Source organism: Cupressus sempervirens, chromosome 5 (genome assembly GCF_028749045.1).
Source record: "Cupressus sempervirens isolate cs-2001-9-10 chromosome 5, ASM2874904v1, whole genome shotgun sequence".
Lineage (NCBI taxonomy): Eukaryota > Viridiplantae > Streptophyta > Pinopsida > Cupressales > Cupressaceae > Cupressus > Cupressus sempervirens.
Genome location: NC_143122.1, coordinates 294,015,680 through 294,029,750, shown reverse-complemented (window position 1 = coordinate 294,029,750; position 14,071 = coordinate 294,015,680). Strand labels below are relative to the sequence as shown.

General features: G+C 36.5%; 1 protein-coding gene across 3 annotated transcripts in view; it reads right to left on the bottom strand.

The window, feature by feature from the left end:
* LOC149555732 (alpha-mannosidase-like) overlaps positions 1-14,071 on the bottom strand; it is a 241,173-nt gene that overhangs the window by 80,880 nt on the left and 146,222 nt on the right. For all 3 annotated transcript variants that reach the window (XM_089829873.1, XM_089829872.1, XM_089829871.1), the window contains exons 17-19: positions 4,746-4,814; positions 4,535-4,594; positions 4,343-4,414 (exon numbers count right to left, since the gene is read on the bottom strand). In XM_089829873.1, the coding sequence (XP_089685999.1) occupies positions 4,343-4,414; positions 4,535-4,594; positions 4,746-4,814 (201 nt within the window). The remainder of the gene's footprint in view (positions 1-4,342; positions 4,415-4,534; positions 4,595-4,745; positions 4,815-14,071) is intronic.

Sequence of the window (14,071 nt, the reverse complement as noted above, 5' to 3'; positions counted from 1 at the left end):
CATCAGCCTTCAGAAAACCGTATGGACTTTCATCATTCTCTTCTTCTTTTTTTTAGTTATTATTTTTTATTTATTTATTTATTTTATTTATTTATTTATTTATTTTAATTTGTTTTTTTTTTTTCACTTTTTAAACAACTATGTACAATATTTACATATATACAACACTTACAGTCTTCTCTCAGTTGTTCGTCCACGGAGGTGCGTTACTTCTTTCATGGCAGACATTCAACTTTGACCTATTCACTACATCAAACACTTCCATCCTGTCTAGCATCCATTGTTTTACTGCTCCGTTATCACCCACTTCCCGAATTTGATATTTTCCAACCCACTTAACTTTGAACTTGCCTGGCTTGATCTCATTCTGGCCATCATACTTTAACACCCATTTCCTCGTCTGAAACTTGTTCTGTTTCAAGTGCTTATCGTGCCATGCTCTAAGCCTATTCTGTGTCACCTCTGTAGCCCACTCCTGCAACTGTTGCTCATCAAGTTTATTTAAGGTACACGATCTCTCCATCTGGTTTTCCATATCACCCGGTTTGTTTCCGAAGCTCGATACCATGGACTCCGTCAGCTGCCCCTTCTGGCTGTCAATAACACGTCCACTCCACACTGCTACAACTTTTGTTAAACCCTTCCGCTTTCTTTCCTGTGCGGACCGTATGATGTGTCTTCCTTGCTGCTGGGACCTTTCTGCTATATCTGTGGTTTGACGTAATACTTTCTTCTTGCGTGGTCGTACAGTGGAATCTTTCCTCCTTTTGAGTTCGTACTGTATGTTCTTTCCTTCAGCTTCAATCATACTTGTGTTTCCTTCTTCGGCTTCTCTGTGTTGCTTTGAACATTCATTTCCTCCTTCGGCTTCTCCATGTTCCTTCGGACATTCATTTCCTTCTTTCTTACCTTCGTCGACTCTGAACATATTACAGCTCAGAAAGAGTTCGTAGTCCTCTATCTGCTAGTGGTAAAGACCGTTTATTGAATCCAGATCATCATCTATCAATCCTCCTTCCAACCGCAGGACTCCCTCCTGATCTGGTTCCATATTCTGCCTTCTTTCATCCTCTTCTTCTTCAGAATCTAACGATAGAGCTTCTTCCCCAACCATTTGAGTGTGTAGATCGATGACTTACTTCTGCCTTTTGCTTTCAAGTGATAAAGTATTTTCCTTCCAATCATGCTTCGCCTTGGCTTGTATCAGCCACCCCCGACCCAGAATGGCATCATATCCTCTCCACTTCAGTGGGATCACGACGAAATCCAACAAGAATGGTTGTGTTCCAATCATCACTGGTTGTGCTATAAGGACTCCCAATGGCTTGATTCCATATTGATCGGCCATTAGCAGCTAGAATGTAGGCGGCCATAATGTCGGTTGTCCCAACTCTTTCCAGGTATCTGCAGGCAACACATTGACACCGAACCCTCTGTCCACAATCGTTTCTATCAATACAGTCTCGAGAATTCCCATTTCGACGATTGTCGAATGGCGTCCAGATGAGAGGGCTAACAACATCGGATCTTCTACACTTGCGCCAATTTCCTTCTCCTTTTTGTCCCCTGTACGTGCTCCACTTCCCTGCTCCCTTCCATGTTCTCCTGGTAGTTTAGTAGCGGGAATGATGTTTGTGAGTGCTGATCAATGCTGAGGCATAGTGAGCAACAGATCATTTATCCTGACGGGTACCTCGGCTTGCAATATTTGTTTTACAATGTTCTATTCTACGCAGTTCCATACGGAGGTACTAGGCATGTCCTTCAGGTGTGTCGTTTCTATCTGCATTGCTCTCTGGATCTTTGCCCGTGCTTCCTCCATTCTTCTTTTCCTCCGTCGGATCGAGGTATAGCTTCGCCTGCTTCTGAGTGATTGCCAAAACTTCTTCCTCGTCCGTCCTGACGATAATCAAGTTTACTCCAGACTTCGGGCACTTAGCATCGTCATGATCGCCAGGTCCACACCATCGGCATAGCAACTTTGGTGTGTTCGCCGTTGTGCACTCTCGGGCAAAGTGACCCTACAGATTGCATACGCGGCATTGAACTATTGGCCGACCATTTGCATCATACTGAATTCGACTCCTTTTGTCATTATTGTTGTTGCCGCTATTGTTGTTGTTTTGCCCTCTGCTATTATTCCTGTACCCACTCGAAGTGGCACCATCAATGTTTGCATTTCCGTTCCCTCCTGACATGGAAGCTGCCTGTGTATGAAGCACCTGCGGAGATCCTCTGGTTTTCATGTTAAAGTAGCATTCCTTTGTCGAAGGGCCCATGATCTGATAAATGTCGCAGAATTGGTTCTTTGGATAGGATCCTTTAGTATGACCGTCGGTTTTACACGTTGCGCACCACAGCTCACTGCTCTTTGTCTCCTTCTGCATATTTTTAAACTCCATCATGCGGATCATGTCCTTCTGTAGGGCGCAAACCTTCTTGCTACTGCCTTCATCTTCGCTGCTATCTTCTCCGAAAGGCTCATCATCATCCGAATTAGATGAGCTAGTCTTCTTCTTTGTCTTCTGCTCACTTTCGAGGTTCAATGCTCTGTTATAAGCTTCCATGTATGACGATAGCAGCACAATTTTCATTTTCTTCTGCAAGATTGGGCGTAGACCTTCCATGAACCACCTTTTCTAAAGTCCATCCGCCGGCTTATTTTCCATTTTGTTTATCAAATCTTTTAATTTCCTGGCGTAGACACGAACAGTTTCGTTCTTCCCTTGCTTAGTATTGAAGATCTCTGCTACAATTTCATTATCATCACGCAAAAGTTGAAATTCGGCCAGAAACTCTTTTTTAATGTTATTCCAACTATCCAGCTTCTGCAGATCTGTACTAGTAAACCAGTCAATTGCCACGCCTCGTAGGGTGGCTGAAAATTGTCTCATCCAATCGTTTTCATCAATTATCCCATTTGCCCTCCAAATCGTTTCACATGTTTTGCAATGTCGAATGGGATCGGTGGTACCATCGCCATCGAACTTCGGTAGTTTCTCTTTTGGTCTTGCCATCATTACTAGATGTTGTGGATTTTGTTGTGTACCTGCACTGTTTTGCACTCCCGCGTTGTTCTGAATACCCGCGTTGTTTTGTATCACACATGCGTTGTTCTGCACACCTGCGCTGTTCTGCACACCTGCGTTGTTCTACACACCCGCCCTGTTTTCGACACCCGCGCTATTTTCGATACTCGCATTGTTTTTGACACCCGCGCTGTTTTGTGAAGAAGGGTTTTCGTCAATTGAAGCTGTCTGTTCCAAAAGTATATCTCAAACGAAGAGTTCACTCCACGCTTGTGCTCCCTTGACACTCTGAATCGTGTGAGTCGATCCCCTTCCGTCTGGATTCTCTTCCCTTGGCGTACACAGGTTCAGAAACTCCTCCCTTACTTCTTCGACCAAATCGAGCCGTTGTCGGGTCTCTTCCAACAATTTTTCAGTGCTTTTGTGGCCGTCGGTAACTTGCTGAAATCTTTGTCTGCGTTCAGCCTGTTGTGCAAAAATTAAAGTTTTATGCGCTGCGCGTAATTCATCCTTTTCCTTCAACTTATTCTTATTCTTGTTCAATTCATTTGGCATTTAATCTTCATTTGCCTGTCATCGTACCAGGTCCATCGAGCAACGGCACTAAATGTTTACCGTATGGGTAAAATAAATCAATGCATACAGATAATGGAAACAAGAAAAACAAAACTCCTTAGATTATTCGCATATGCCAAAACATTACATTATGCTTCATAAGGTAAGATGAATACAATGCTTCTCGAAGGGGGTATAAATACTTTCCGAAGAACCTTCCCGAAGGGGTCCGTCGGCTACATGACAATTATCGAAGGGCCTATCGGCTACATAACAAGAACCTTCCCGAAAGGGTCCGTCGGCTACCCAATATTTACCTACGACACCAATTTCCTAATGATTTATAAAGAACAAAATAGGCAGGCCACATATCATCACCTCTTAAGATTATAAAGAGCTGACTAAAACCAATAAAATTCATAGTTATGATAGCAAAAAGTTATCAACATTTCGAAAGAAATCATTGGAAGCAAAATATTGAACTCATTCAAAAGGGATATCTGCTATGTTCAACTATGGCCAAGAGAAAACTTAAGTTGTAAATTGTAGATTTAGTTTCACATATCCTTGTTCATATTTACTATGTCAATACCAGAAACATTTACTATTAAGAAGACTCAAACCCAATTATTTTCAACTGTTACTATATTTATCCTCTGCTTTGTTTGACATGCAATATACAAGAACAAATTATGCAAACAGAAGGAAATTTAATAAAACTGATTTAACTAAATAGCTTTCATTGAATGAATACGAACCTGATAGATCCATGAATTGAATTTCTGATGGACTTCATGAACCAAAGGTCCACTCAAGATAGTCAATGGGACCTGTGGCATAATTTCCTTTAGCAAAGGATTATTTTTTACATTCTGAGAAATCGGCCAAATTATTCTTAAGAAGAACAATATTGTTATTCTAGTTAAATTTTAAAAAGGCTATTACATTACCATTCCTAAAATAGCTGTTGGCGGGGCACCATTTGGACGAAAAATATATGCTCCAGAAGCCTTCATGAACAACTATAAAATCAATACTCAAGCAGATTTTGTATAGAAAGAAATGGATATAAAATATTTCTAATATACGTATAAAAAACACAAATACACCATCTTCATGTTTCAATTTCAATTAGAACATGAAAATGATATAATCACAAACCTGGGGATCACTATCATCACCATCAGAAGAACCATACCAGAGATAGGATTGTTGAACTGGAATTTTTACCTGCCACCAGATAAATATATTAGAAGCTATGCTACACCTCATGTTTCAAAGTGCAAATTATGCATGGAACAAAATAGCAAATTTTAAAAAAAAGGAAAATAATTTTGTGAACATTTGCTTGTACAAAGATAAGAGTTTCTCCTCCTCTTTAAAAGGCTTATCTGACTCACACTCTTCCATTACAAATGAGCAGCTTAGTTTAATATGGATCGCTGTTTTGTTCCTCAGCTATTGCTTGTTAAAAATGACTTAATATAGTCGCTGACTAAAACTGATAAATATTAACTGCTATGATTTCTTTTGTGCCCTTATCATTACAGGTGAATAAAGTATTCACAGTAACATCCTAAGCACTCATGGAAAGCATAAATTTTAAGAGATCTCTTGTCCATTGATTTTTCTTTTTGTTGCCAAGTATCAAAGAATTGTGCACTTAACAGAGGTCATGTTTTGTTCGCAATTCCCAGAACAATAAAGATTTCCACTCATTATTTGAAATTTTGTATGAGTTGACATTAATTCATAAAACCAATCACCTTCCATCACGAATAGTTTGATGTCTTTTAGTAATCTTGAATGGTCTATAGATGCACATGTACATTGTGTGTGTATAATATGCAAGCATGGGAACATATCTATCTACCTCTTTTAAATTGATATTGCTATACAAGCTTACCCCTTATGCTAAGCAGTAGTAAACGGATGCTACGAAAGCTTCCATTTGGTAACTATTAAAACAACTCAGCTAATTATTTCCTGTCAATTTTTATTCATCACAAGTAGTTCGATACTTAATGTTGCACCTTTATCAAGTGTCGTCTTTGTGATACCTAACCATCTTCTCTGCGATAATGATATAGCTGTCTCTGTGATACATAATCACCAAATATATCCTTTGACATATGTGAACTTATTCAAGACATGATCATACCAGCTAGTTATCAATCTAAAAATGGATGTTCAAAAATATCTTACAGCAGATTACTAACAATTTTCTAGTTTGTGTTTGAATTGTCTTCATTTATCGATTCTTTTGTAGTTAGACTTTGACTAATTGATAGTTAGTCATATATATCTTCCTAGCAACAAGATAATCTCAATTGATATCCTTAAGGAAAGCCCAACATAAGTCATTATACAACTCGTTTCTTACCATTATATTATATTATAGCTTATTATCATTTAAATGTATATTTTAATTTTATTAATTATTTATTATAAATTTAATTTCAGAAAGGGACATCACAGCTGCTCTTAGGAATTTTTTATTTTGTCCACAAAAAAGAAAAATCATTGGAGGTTTGGTGATTTTTCCTACAAAAATCCTAGAAGTTTTTGCCAATTTTTTGAACAAAATCATGTCTATTTTTCTCAAGCATTGGAGGGTTTGAAGATTTTTTTTCCTCTAAATTGTTGTTTCAGTTTCACAAGTTGAACTTGGTGTCTCCAGCTACAAAGAGGGACAATTTTGTTTCACAAAATAAGGTTGGAAGGGTCTTAACTATCATGGTCATTTTCAAAAGTTTTACAAAACTGAGGGTCTTAGCAGCAGAGCATTCTGAAGAGAAGGAGGCAGCCTTCTCTATGCATTTGTGACTAAAGGGAGCAGCCTTCTATGCATTTATAACCAAAAGTAGGTTTGTTAGAACAATGACCATTAAGGGAGGGTATTAAAATAGTGAAGTATTTCTTTAATGGTTATCTTAGTTAGTTTAGGTAGTTTCTAATGTTTTCTTTTGTTTATGTTTGTTTCTTTTATAATTATTGTAATTGCCAATATACAGTAACTCTGTTTTCATAATTCAATATATAATAATCATAACAAGTTCAACAATTTGTTTAGCTCCATGATTCCAAGAATTTATTAAAGTTTTAAACCAGTGCATGTACAGGCATCTTGGATACACAATTGCAATTGCTTAATGTTATTCAAAGAATGAAATGTACATATATAGGCAATCACATTGATGATGTTTCTTGAAGAAATAATTAATAAGAAAAGGCTAATTTAAAAACTATCTAACCAGACTTAAAATTACATTATCAACCATTAACTATAAAAATATGTAATTATTATTCCAATACCCTCCCTAAATGGTCAATCTAGTCAACGACACAAAAATGGCCCTTAAATTTTACAAACTTGTCCAAGCCCAAAGACTTGATGGGAATGTTTGTAGTCGGATCCCTAGTTGTAACTTTGTAATGCCCCCTTCCTAGGTGACAAGCAAATGAGCGCAGGGTTGGCCTAACACTCGAGCTCCTATAGGTCACCGACATGGTTAGGGAACTCATTTTGTGGATCATAGAGCTTTGCAGGGGCTCTATGAACCTTTTTTTATCTTTCTGATGAAAGTTTCTATTTTTTAGGAAGGTCTCCTACTTTTTTAGGAGAACTAGTACTTGATAGGATTACCTTTCAAGAAACCACATCGCAGTACAAGGGCCACTTGGGTAGTTTTTGTTGTTTTGTGTGCAGCTCCTATTTTTTAGGGTGAGTTCCTACTTTTTAGGGTGAGGTCCTAATTTGTAGGAGGAATTGTAAATTAGCCTATAGGGGTTTAGTTATCACCAGGGGTTTAGTTATCACCAAAGATCATATTACTTCAAATTGCATTCAATTTTGGGCCCAGCTTCGCATTTTATGGATTAGTAAAAAAAAACTAATATTTCCTAAGGAGGTAAATAAATTAATATTATAATTACTTTGTAATAGAACAAATTTATGAAATTATAATAAGTTAAAGACCCCTTCCCTAGATGTATCCGCATGAAATAATAAAATAATAAAAAGGTGATATTTTAATCACTCTTTAATAAAGTAAAATAAAGAGGCAAATGAATCCCTAATTTGACATTAGGTTTAGGGCTGAAAATAAAAGTCAACAAAAGAGTTTTGGAGCATCATTTGGATCATTCTTTACAAAAAATTCTCGCACCTCTTCTTGAGAGAAGTCTACAAATCCTAGAGCAACATATTTCACACAATTGGGAACGAACTCAAATTGTTGCAGTGATTAGACATATCCCTAATCATTCTACATCATTTCTGGCTCATGGGTGTCTAATAGAAAACTTTTTTCAAGCCATTTGAGGGTCAATACTTAGAGTTGGAGAACTGATACCATTCTACAACAGGTTGTACCTCTTCATTTTGCCTGTGAAGACCAATAAAATAAATTAAAGGGCTTTGCAATTGTAAGAAGCGACTAAACTCATTGTCAATCATAAATAAGAGCAAGTAAAGGTTTTATTCAAGGTTACCAAGGCACACATGGATGACACCAGAAAATCATTAAGCAGAAATTGGAGACCGTGTTTGGCAATCACACAAGTTAGAGATTTAACTCACAAAATAGTTAAGGTCAGGTCTAGTGGCAATCACATAGATGAGACTGCCCACTAATTGCTTAAACATAGATTCATCCATCAGAAGTGAATCTAATTTGGTAGACAAGTTTTAGAGCCCTTTCTCCATAGATGTGGATGTAGGTATGCAATCTTGCATCCAAAATTTGTCTAGCAAACACCTAGCATATTTTGATTGAGATATTTAAAAAATTATCATCAATCTGCCAAACCTCAATACCTAAGAAATAACGCAAAAGTCCAAAATCCGTCATGTTGAAAGACTAACACAAATTCTATTTGATCTGCTCAATCAAGAGTGTTGAATTGCCAATAATAATCAAGTCATCAACACAGACAAGTAGAAGTATATCACCACCAGTATTTTTGAGATACAAATTTGAATTAAAAGGACTCCTCTGAAAGCCTTGATCACTAACATACATGTCAATCTTTAAGTACCAAGCTAAAATCACCTATTTTAAGCCATAGAGTGCTTCTACCCATAGTTAGAAAACTCGGACACAACAGCCCAAAAAATTGGACTAGGACTCAAACTTCAAAAAACTCAGGAAAGGACTTGGCAAGGACTTGGAAAAAGGGAAAACCATAGTGTACATAAAACAAATTAATAACCCCACAAACATGTTTTGAGCAATAAGTTATAACAACACATAAAAGTGATGAAAAGTAAACTTTTTATGTTTTAATCTTGGTTGGGCATTCTCATCAAACTTCAAGAGTATCATTCAAGGACTCCCAAGTCCATGTTCAAGTCCGAAAAATCTCCCAAGTCCAATCCATTGACTCTCCCAGACCCAACTCGAGAATTTGTGTAGACTTGGCTCACTCATAGACTCGCGAATCTATCCAAGTCAAAAAGGAGTCAACAGATTTTTCCAACTATGCTTTCACCAATTTGCATACCTAGTGTTCTTTACCAACAACCTTGAAACTAGGCAGCTATGTTATATAGACTTCTTGCAAGTTGCCATTTAGAAATGCACTCATGATATACATTTGATGGGCTTTCCATCCAAAATAAGCTGAAATGGCGAGGACAAGCCAAATGGTACTCATTTTGGTCATGGCAGAAAAAATCTCCTCATAATCAATGCCCTCATCTTGCAAGTAGCCAAGCCTTATATTTATCAAGAGTTCCATCAGCCTTGTACATGACACACCCATTTGCAGCCAATAGGCTTATTCCAAAATAGAAGGTCAAAAAGGACTCAAGTGTTGTTCTTCAGAAGACTACAATGTTTTGCTTCAATAGTTTGTTCTGACTTGGGTGCACCTTTAGCCTATGAATAGAACTGAGGCTCATAAACACTATAAATATTGGTAATAAGGACAAAGTTTATTGTATTTTAGTGTGTGCTCTCATTTCTAGATGATCTACTCTCAATGAGCTCATTATTATGAGGATCGCCTATGGCCTTGGCTAACCATTTTGGTCAAAGAGTAGAAGTACCAAATCTAAGTCAGGAGGAACAACTAGACCTAGATTGATAGGAACAATTTCACTAGGATGTAGGTCAATAGGTTCCTAGGGTAACTTGGGTGGCACAATATCATGCTTGGGAGACTACACAATTTCAAAGTGAAAGTCAATTGAATACTATTGTCCTGCATTTTGTCATCACAAAATGTTGGTAACAGCAAAAAACTTTATCAAGCTACTTTTGCATCTCTCTAAGTTGAATTTGATATTTAATTGCTTAATGTTGATCGATCAATCAACTCCAATTTGTATATCGAATTGTTTTACTAGAATTTTTTTCAATTTTTTTTCGTTTTTCATTTTGTCGAGCCTATGATTGATTTTTGAAGCCTTCATCATCATTTTCTTCACTTTTGAGTTTGTGTTTGTAGGTTTTTAGTTCTCTGGTCTTGCTTAGGTCATGGCTTTTGTTTTCCCCTTCGATTTGATCTAACCTAGAGTTCAATCAAAGTTGTTAGTCAAGAGATATAGCCATTTTAGTGCCCAAAAAGTGGACTTTTTGATGCAACAACATGAATTAAAAATATCATGTTATATTTCTAATTTGACATTCACTTTTTGAAAAATATAACTTAAATTCACTTTATGTTATATTTTTAAGTTACTTTATCTTTTAAATTTTTACCGAAAGTAACTATAGTGCACTTTATGTTATAATTTTAAGTTGAGTTACTTTTTGATTTTTCAGTAAAGTGACTATATTAACTATATAGTTTAGTTTAATTTTGACATTTAAATCAAATGCTCATTTAAACGTTACTTTTTAAATGATATTTATATGTTCTATTTTTAATATCATATGTAAATATGGTTTATGTCCCATTTAAGTAACATTTTATATGCCATTACATGTAAAATCCATCAAAAGTGGACATTTTACATGTCATTGCATATAAAGTTCAACTTAGAAGCACAAGACCATCAAAAGTGGACCTTTTTGATGCCATTGCATATTAATTCACTTAAAATATGCAATGACATCAGAAAGGTGAATTTTATGACTTAAATGTGCTATTGCATCCAAAACATGAGCTTTCACTTAAAATATGCAATGACTCCTAAAAGGTGCAATTTGCATCATGAGGAGTTTTTAAAACATGCAATCCATCCCAAAAGATGTGATTTTCACCTTATGCATATTTTAAAACATGCATTGCCTCCTAAAAGGTGTGATTTGCACTAAAGTTCATGTATTCGCTCCCAAGAAACCCATTTTTTGGAAGAACACATGCGAAGAGTCTCCAAGAACCTGATTTTGAAGGTTGTGGGAGACTTCCTTCATAGTTTTCCATGAGATCTTTTCCAATAGGTTCATTTTTGCCTATCAATGGATTTTCAAACATTGAAAATGGATTCATTTTGCTAAAAAACGATTTTTCAAGCTCCATCCAAGGGCGCATTTTTGGTAAAAACTTCAAATTGATCCATTTATGACTCACATTCTTGTCCCAAGAGGAGTCATTTTGGCATGTTTTTTGTTCTACATTGCATCTTGGTAAACGTTTCAGCTTTTAGAAGCCAAAATGTTTTGATCCCACACCTTGAGAATCAGGTTTTTGGTCAAAAATATCCCACATGCATGTGCAACCAAAAACGTTGGAGTTTAGAAGAATAATAGGGCACATTTTTGACATCTCCCACTAAAATGCCTCATTTGTTGCTTTCTCCAATTCAAATTTGCAAAGTTTGAAAGATTCAAAGTGTTTTTTGAAGAAGTCTTTAACATTGGAGCATTTCCCTCCATTTTTGACACTTAATCTTCATGTAAGTGGACAATTTATTTCTTGCTATTTAATTTGTGCTTATCTTGTTGATTTATGCACATTATTGCTTGATGATTGCCATTTGTTGAAATTGATACCATGGAAAGTGCATTTTTCCTTTAAAAATGAAGAAATGGCTCATTTTCATATTTTTGGTTTTTCCTTAAACTCCAAATTCAAAATTGTATGTTGAGGTGCTTTGCATATTGACATGTTTGAGTCATTTTCCAAAGGTACGTCTTTCTTTTGAGTTTTTGTGTTTTGTGTGTTTGCTTTTTGGTTTTCTCCAATTTGGACAAGTTGCAAGTTCTTTCCCAAGAACTTGTTCTCGTTTCACTTCTTGAGAAATTATTATGTTCCATTTCCATCTTCCATGTCACAACACTTCACATCTCATCTGAAAAATGTGATTACATGTTTTCCATCTCATTCACCATCCACACATACATGTAATCTCATTTTCTACTTCCATTTTCACTCATCTCACTTTCCGCATTCACTTGCACGACACAATTACACAAAAAGCCTTATGTGTAATTGCATCTCAAAACCCCATTTTTTACTTAAAGTCACTTTTTGAAAAGTAAAAAATATGTCATTTTCATCTTCCATGTACTTTGACTTCACCTTTTCACCAAAGATGACTATAAAGTTCCTTTTCCCTCAAGCTTCATTCCATTTTCGCCTCTCCATATACACTCACGCCTCCATGAGCAAATACATGCTTTTCCATTTTCCACATCTTTCCATGCTTCGCATCTCATCCATTACCCTCACTTACATGTAAAGCGGATCCTTCATCCACTGTTGCATCTTATTTCACTTTTCATCCCCCTTTGCATGTTGCACTTACATGTAGTCACTTTTCATGCAATAACACCTTGAAAACCCTAAGTCACTAAATGGAAATCCACGATTTCCATTTGTACGCATTCCCATGCATTTCACCTTTATACATCCATTTCCTTTCATTCCATCTTCCATTTTCCACCACCATAATACTTCATTCCATTTCCATCTTCATTTCACATTTCATCTTCATTCGCTATGTATGCATATGATTTCTCTCTTTTGAAATCATCTCATTGGAACTCCTAAGTTTTGAATCCACATTCAAACCTTTGTTTCTGATTGAGAATCAACTTGTATGGTTATTCCTCTAATGATGTGTTTATGTTTTGGGATTTTTGTGTTGCAGCATAAGCACAAGAGATGCCCTCACCATCTAAATTAAAGTGCAAGATGAAATATCATTTTGACAAAGAGTTAGCTAATGCAGCTCCCTCATTAGTCATATCTATTCTAGATAACGTGCTGGACACAAAAATCAGTCATGTGGACATGGCTGGTTTTTTATGAAGAATGCAGAATCTTGATAGTCATGAGATGAAGCGCATCAAAAGAAGTCATATTCACTCGGTGTGTGCATTTCCTATGACTATTATGGAGCCTGAATTTTTTTTTAAATGCTCCAAATGTTTTAGTCCACAATCTAAAACAATCAAGGATGCTGATGACAAGGTTATCGTTAGTCTTGATCCGGAGGTTATCGAACAAATTTTCAAGGTGTCACATCATGTAGACCGTGCAGATCTAACCAAAGAATCCTTGTTGGAAAGCTGGAATGAGAAGAAAGGTGATTATCAGAAGCATGTTAACCAATACTGGTTAGATACTAAGAGGAACAACTTCTCAAGATGGCCAAAGACCATTCATCGGTCTACCTTCAAACAAGAATACAAGGATCTCATCATTCTTCTGAGCAAAGTTTGTGGTCTTAAAGATTCCACTGATTTGGAGCCATGGATGTACAAGTTTATCCTCCAAATCATAGAAAACAAGGAACACATTTTTTGGGAAGAGTTGATAAGGACTGCACTCTACCAGCAGTAGCTCAATGTGGAGACTTCGGTACCTTTTTACATGAACTCCTACCTTGTCTACATTGTTTCTACCATGGGATCTTTCTCTAGTTTCAACTAAAGGAGATCATCTTTAGATTCCTATTTGGGAGTACGATGACCAGATCACTCTGGCTAATAGTAAGTTCCATTTGAGAAGAGTCCAAGATGCTTTCTTTGCGCATTTCTAGTGTTCGTTTGATAAACAGTTATCTATCAAGAGGGTATCTAATGTAGCCTAGGAAAAGGTAAATCAATACGGTTGTATCTTTATCCAGTTTCTAACTTTTACATACTTGAGAGTTGGATACTTTATAGGTGAGCCTTATACCTTACCTAGGTATGCTACTGATCAAATCATCTTGATGGAGTTAGCCAATCAATTCATGGAAGTGCAGCGTGATCAGCATACTATGCATAGGCCTAATTTCGGTATTACATCTACCAAACCCTTGGCTATTGGTAACTATTTGATCAACTCTATGCAAAAAGCAAAGAATATGAAAGCAGAGTTGCAATTGATCACTTTGAAGAAGTTCAAAGCCCGATTCAATTTTGATTATGGAGAAATGAATTCTCAAATGAAAAGGGCATTCACACATGTTCATCGCATTGAGGATATGTTGGACATAATGAAGATGGACTACTATAGATTAACTTTGCAGCAGATAATCGATCTTAACATGTTGGAGATTCCTTCGAATTTCCAAGTTGAAGATGACGGCAACATCCTTGATCCGG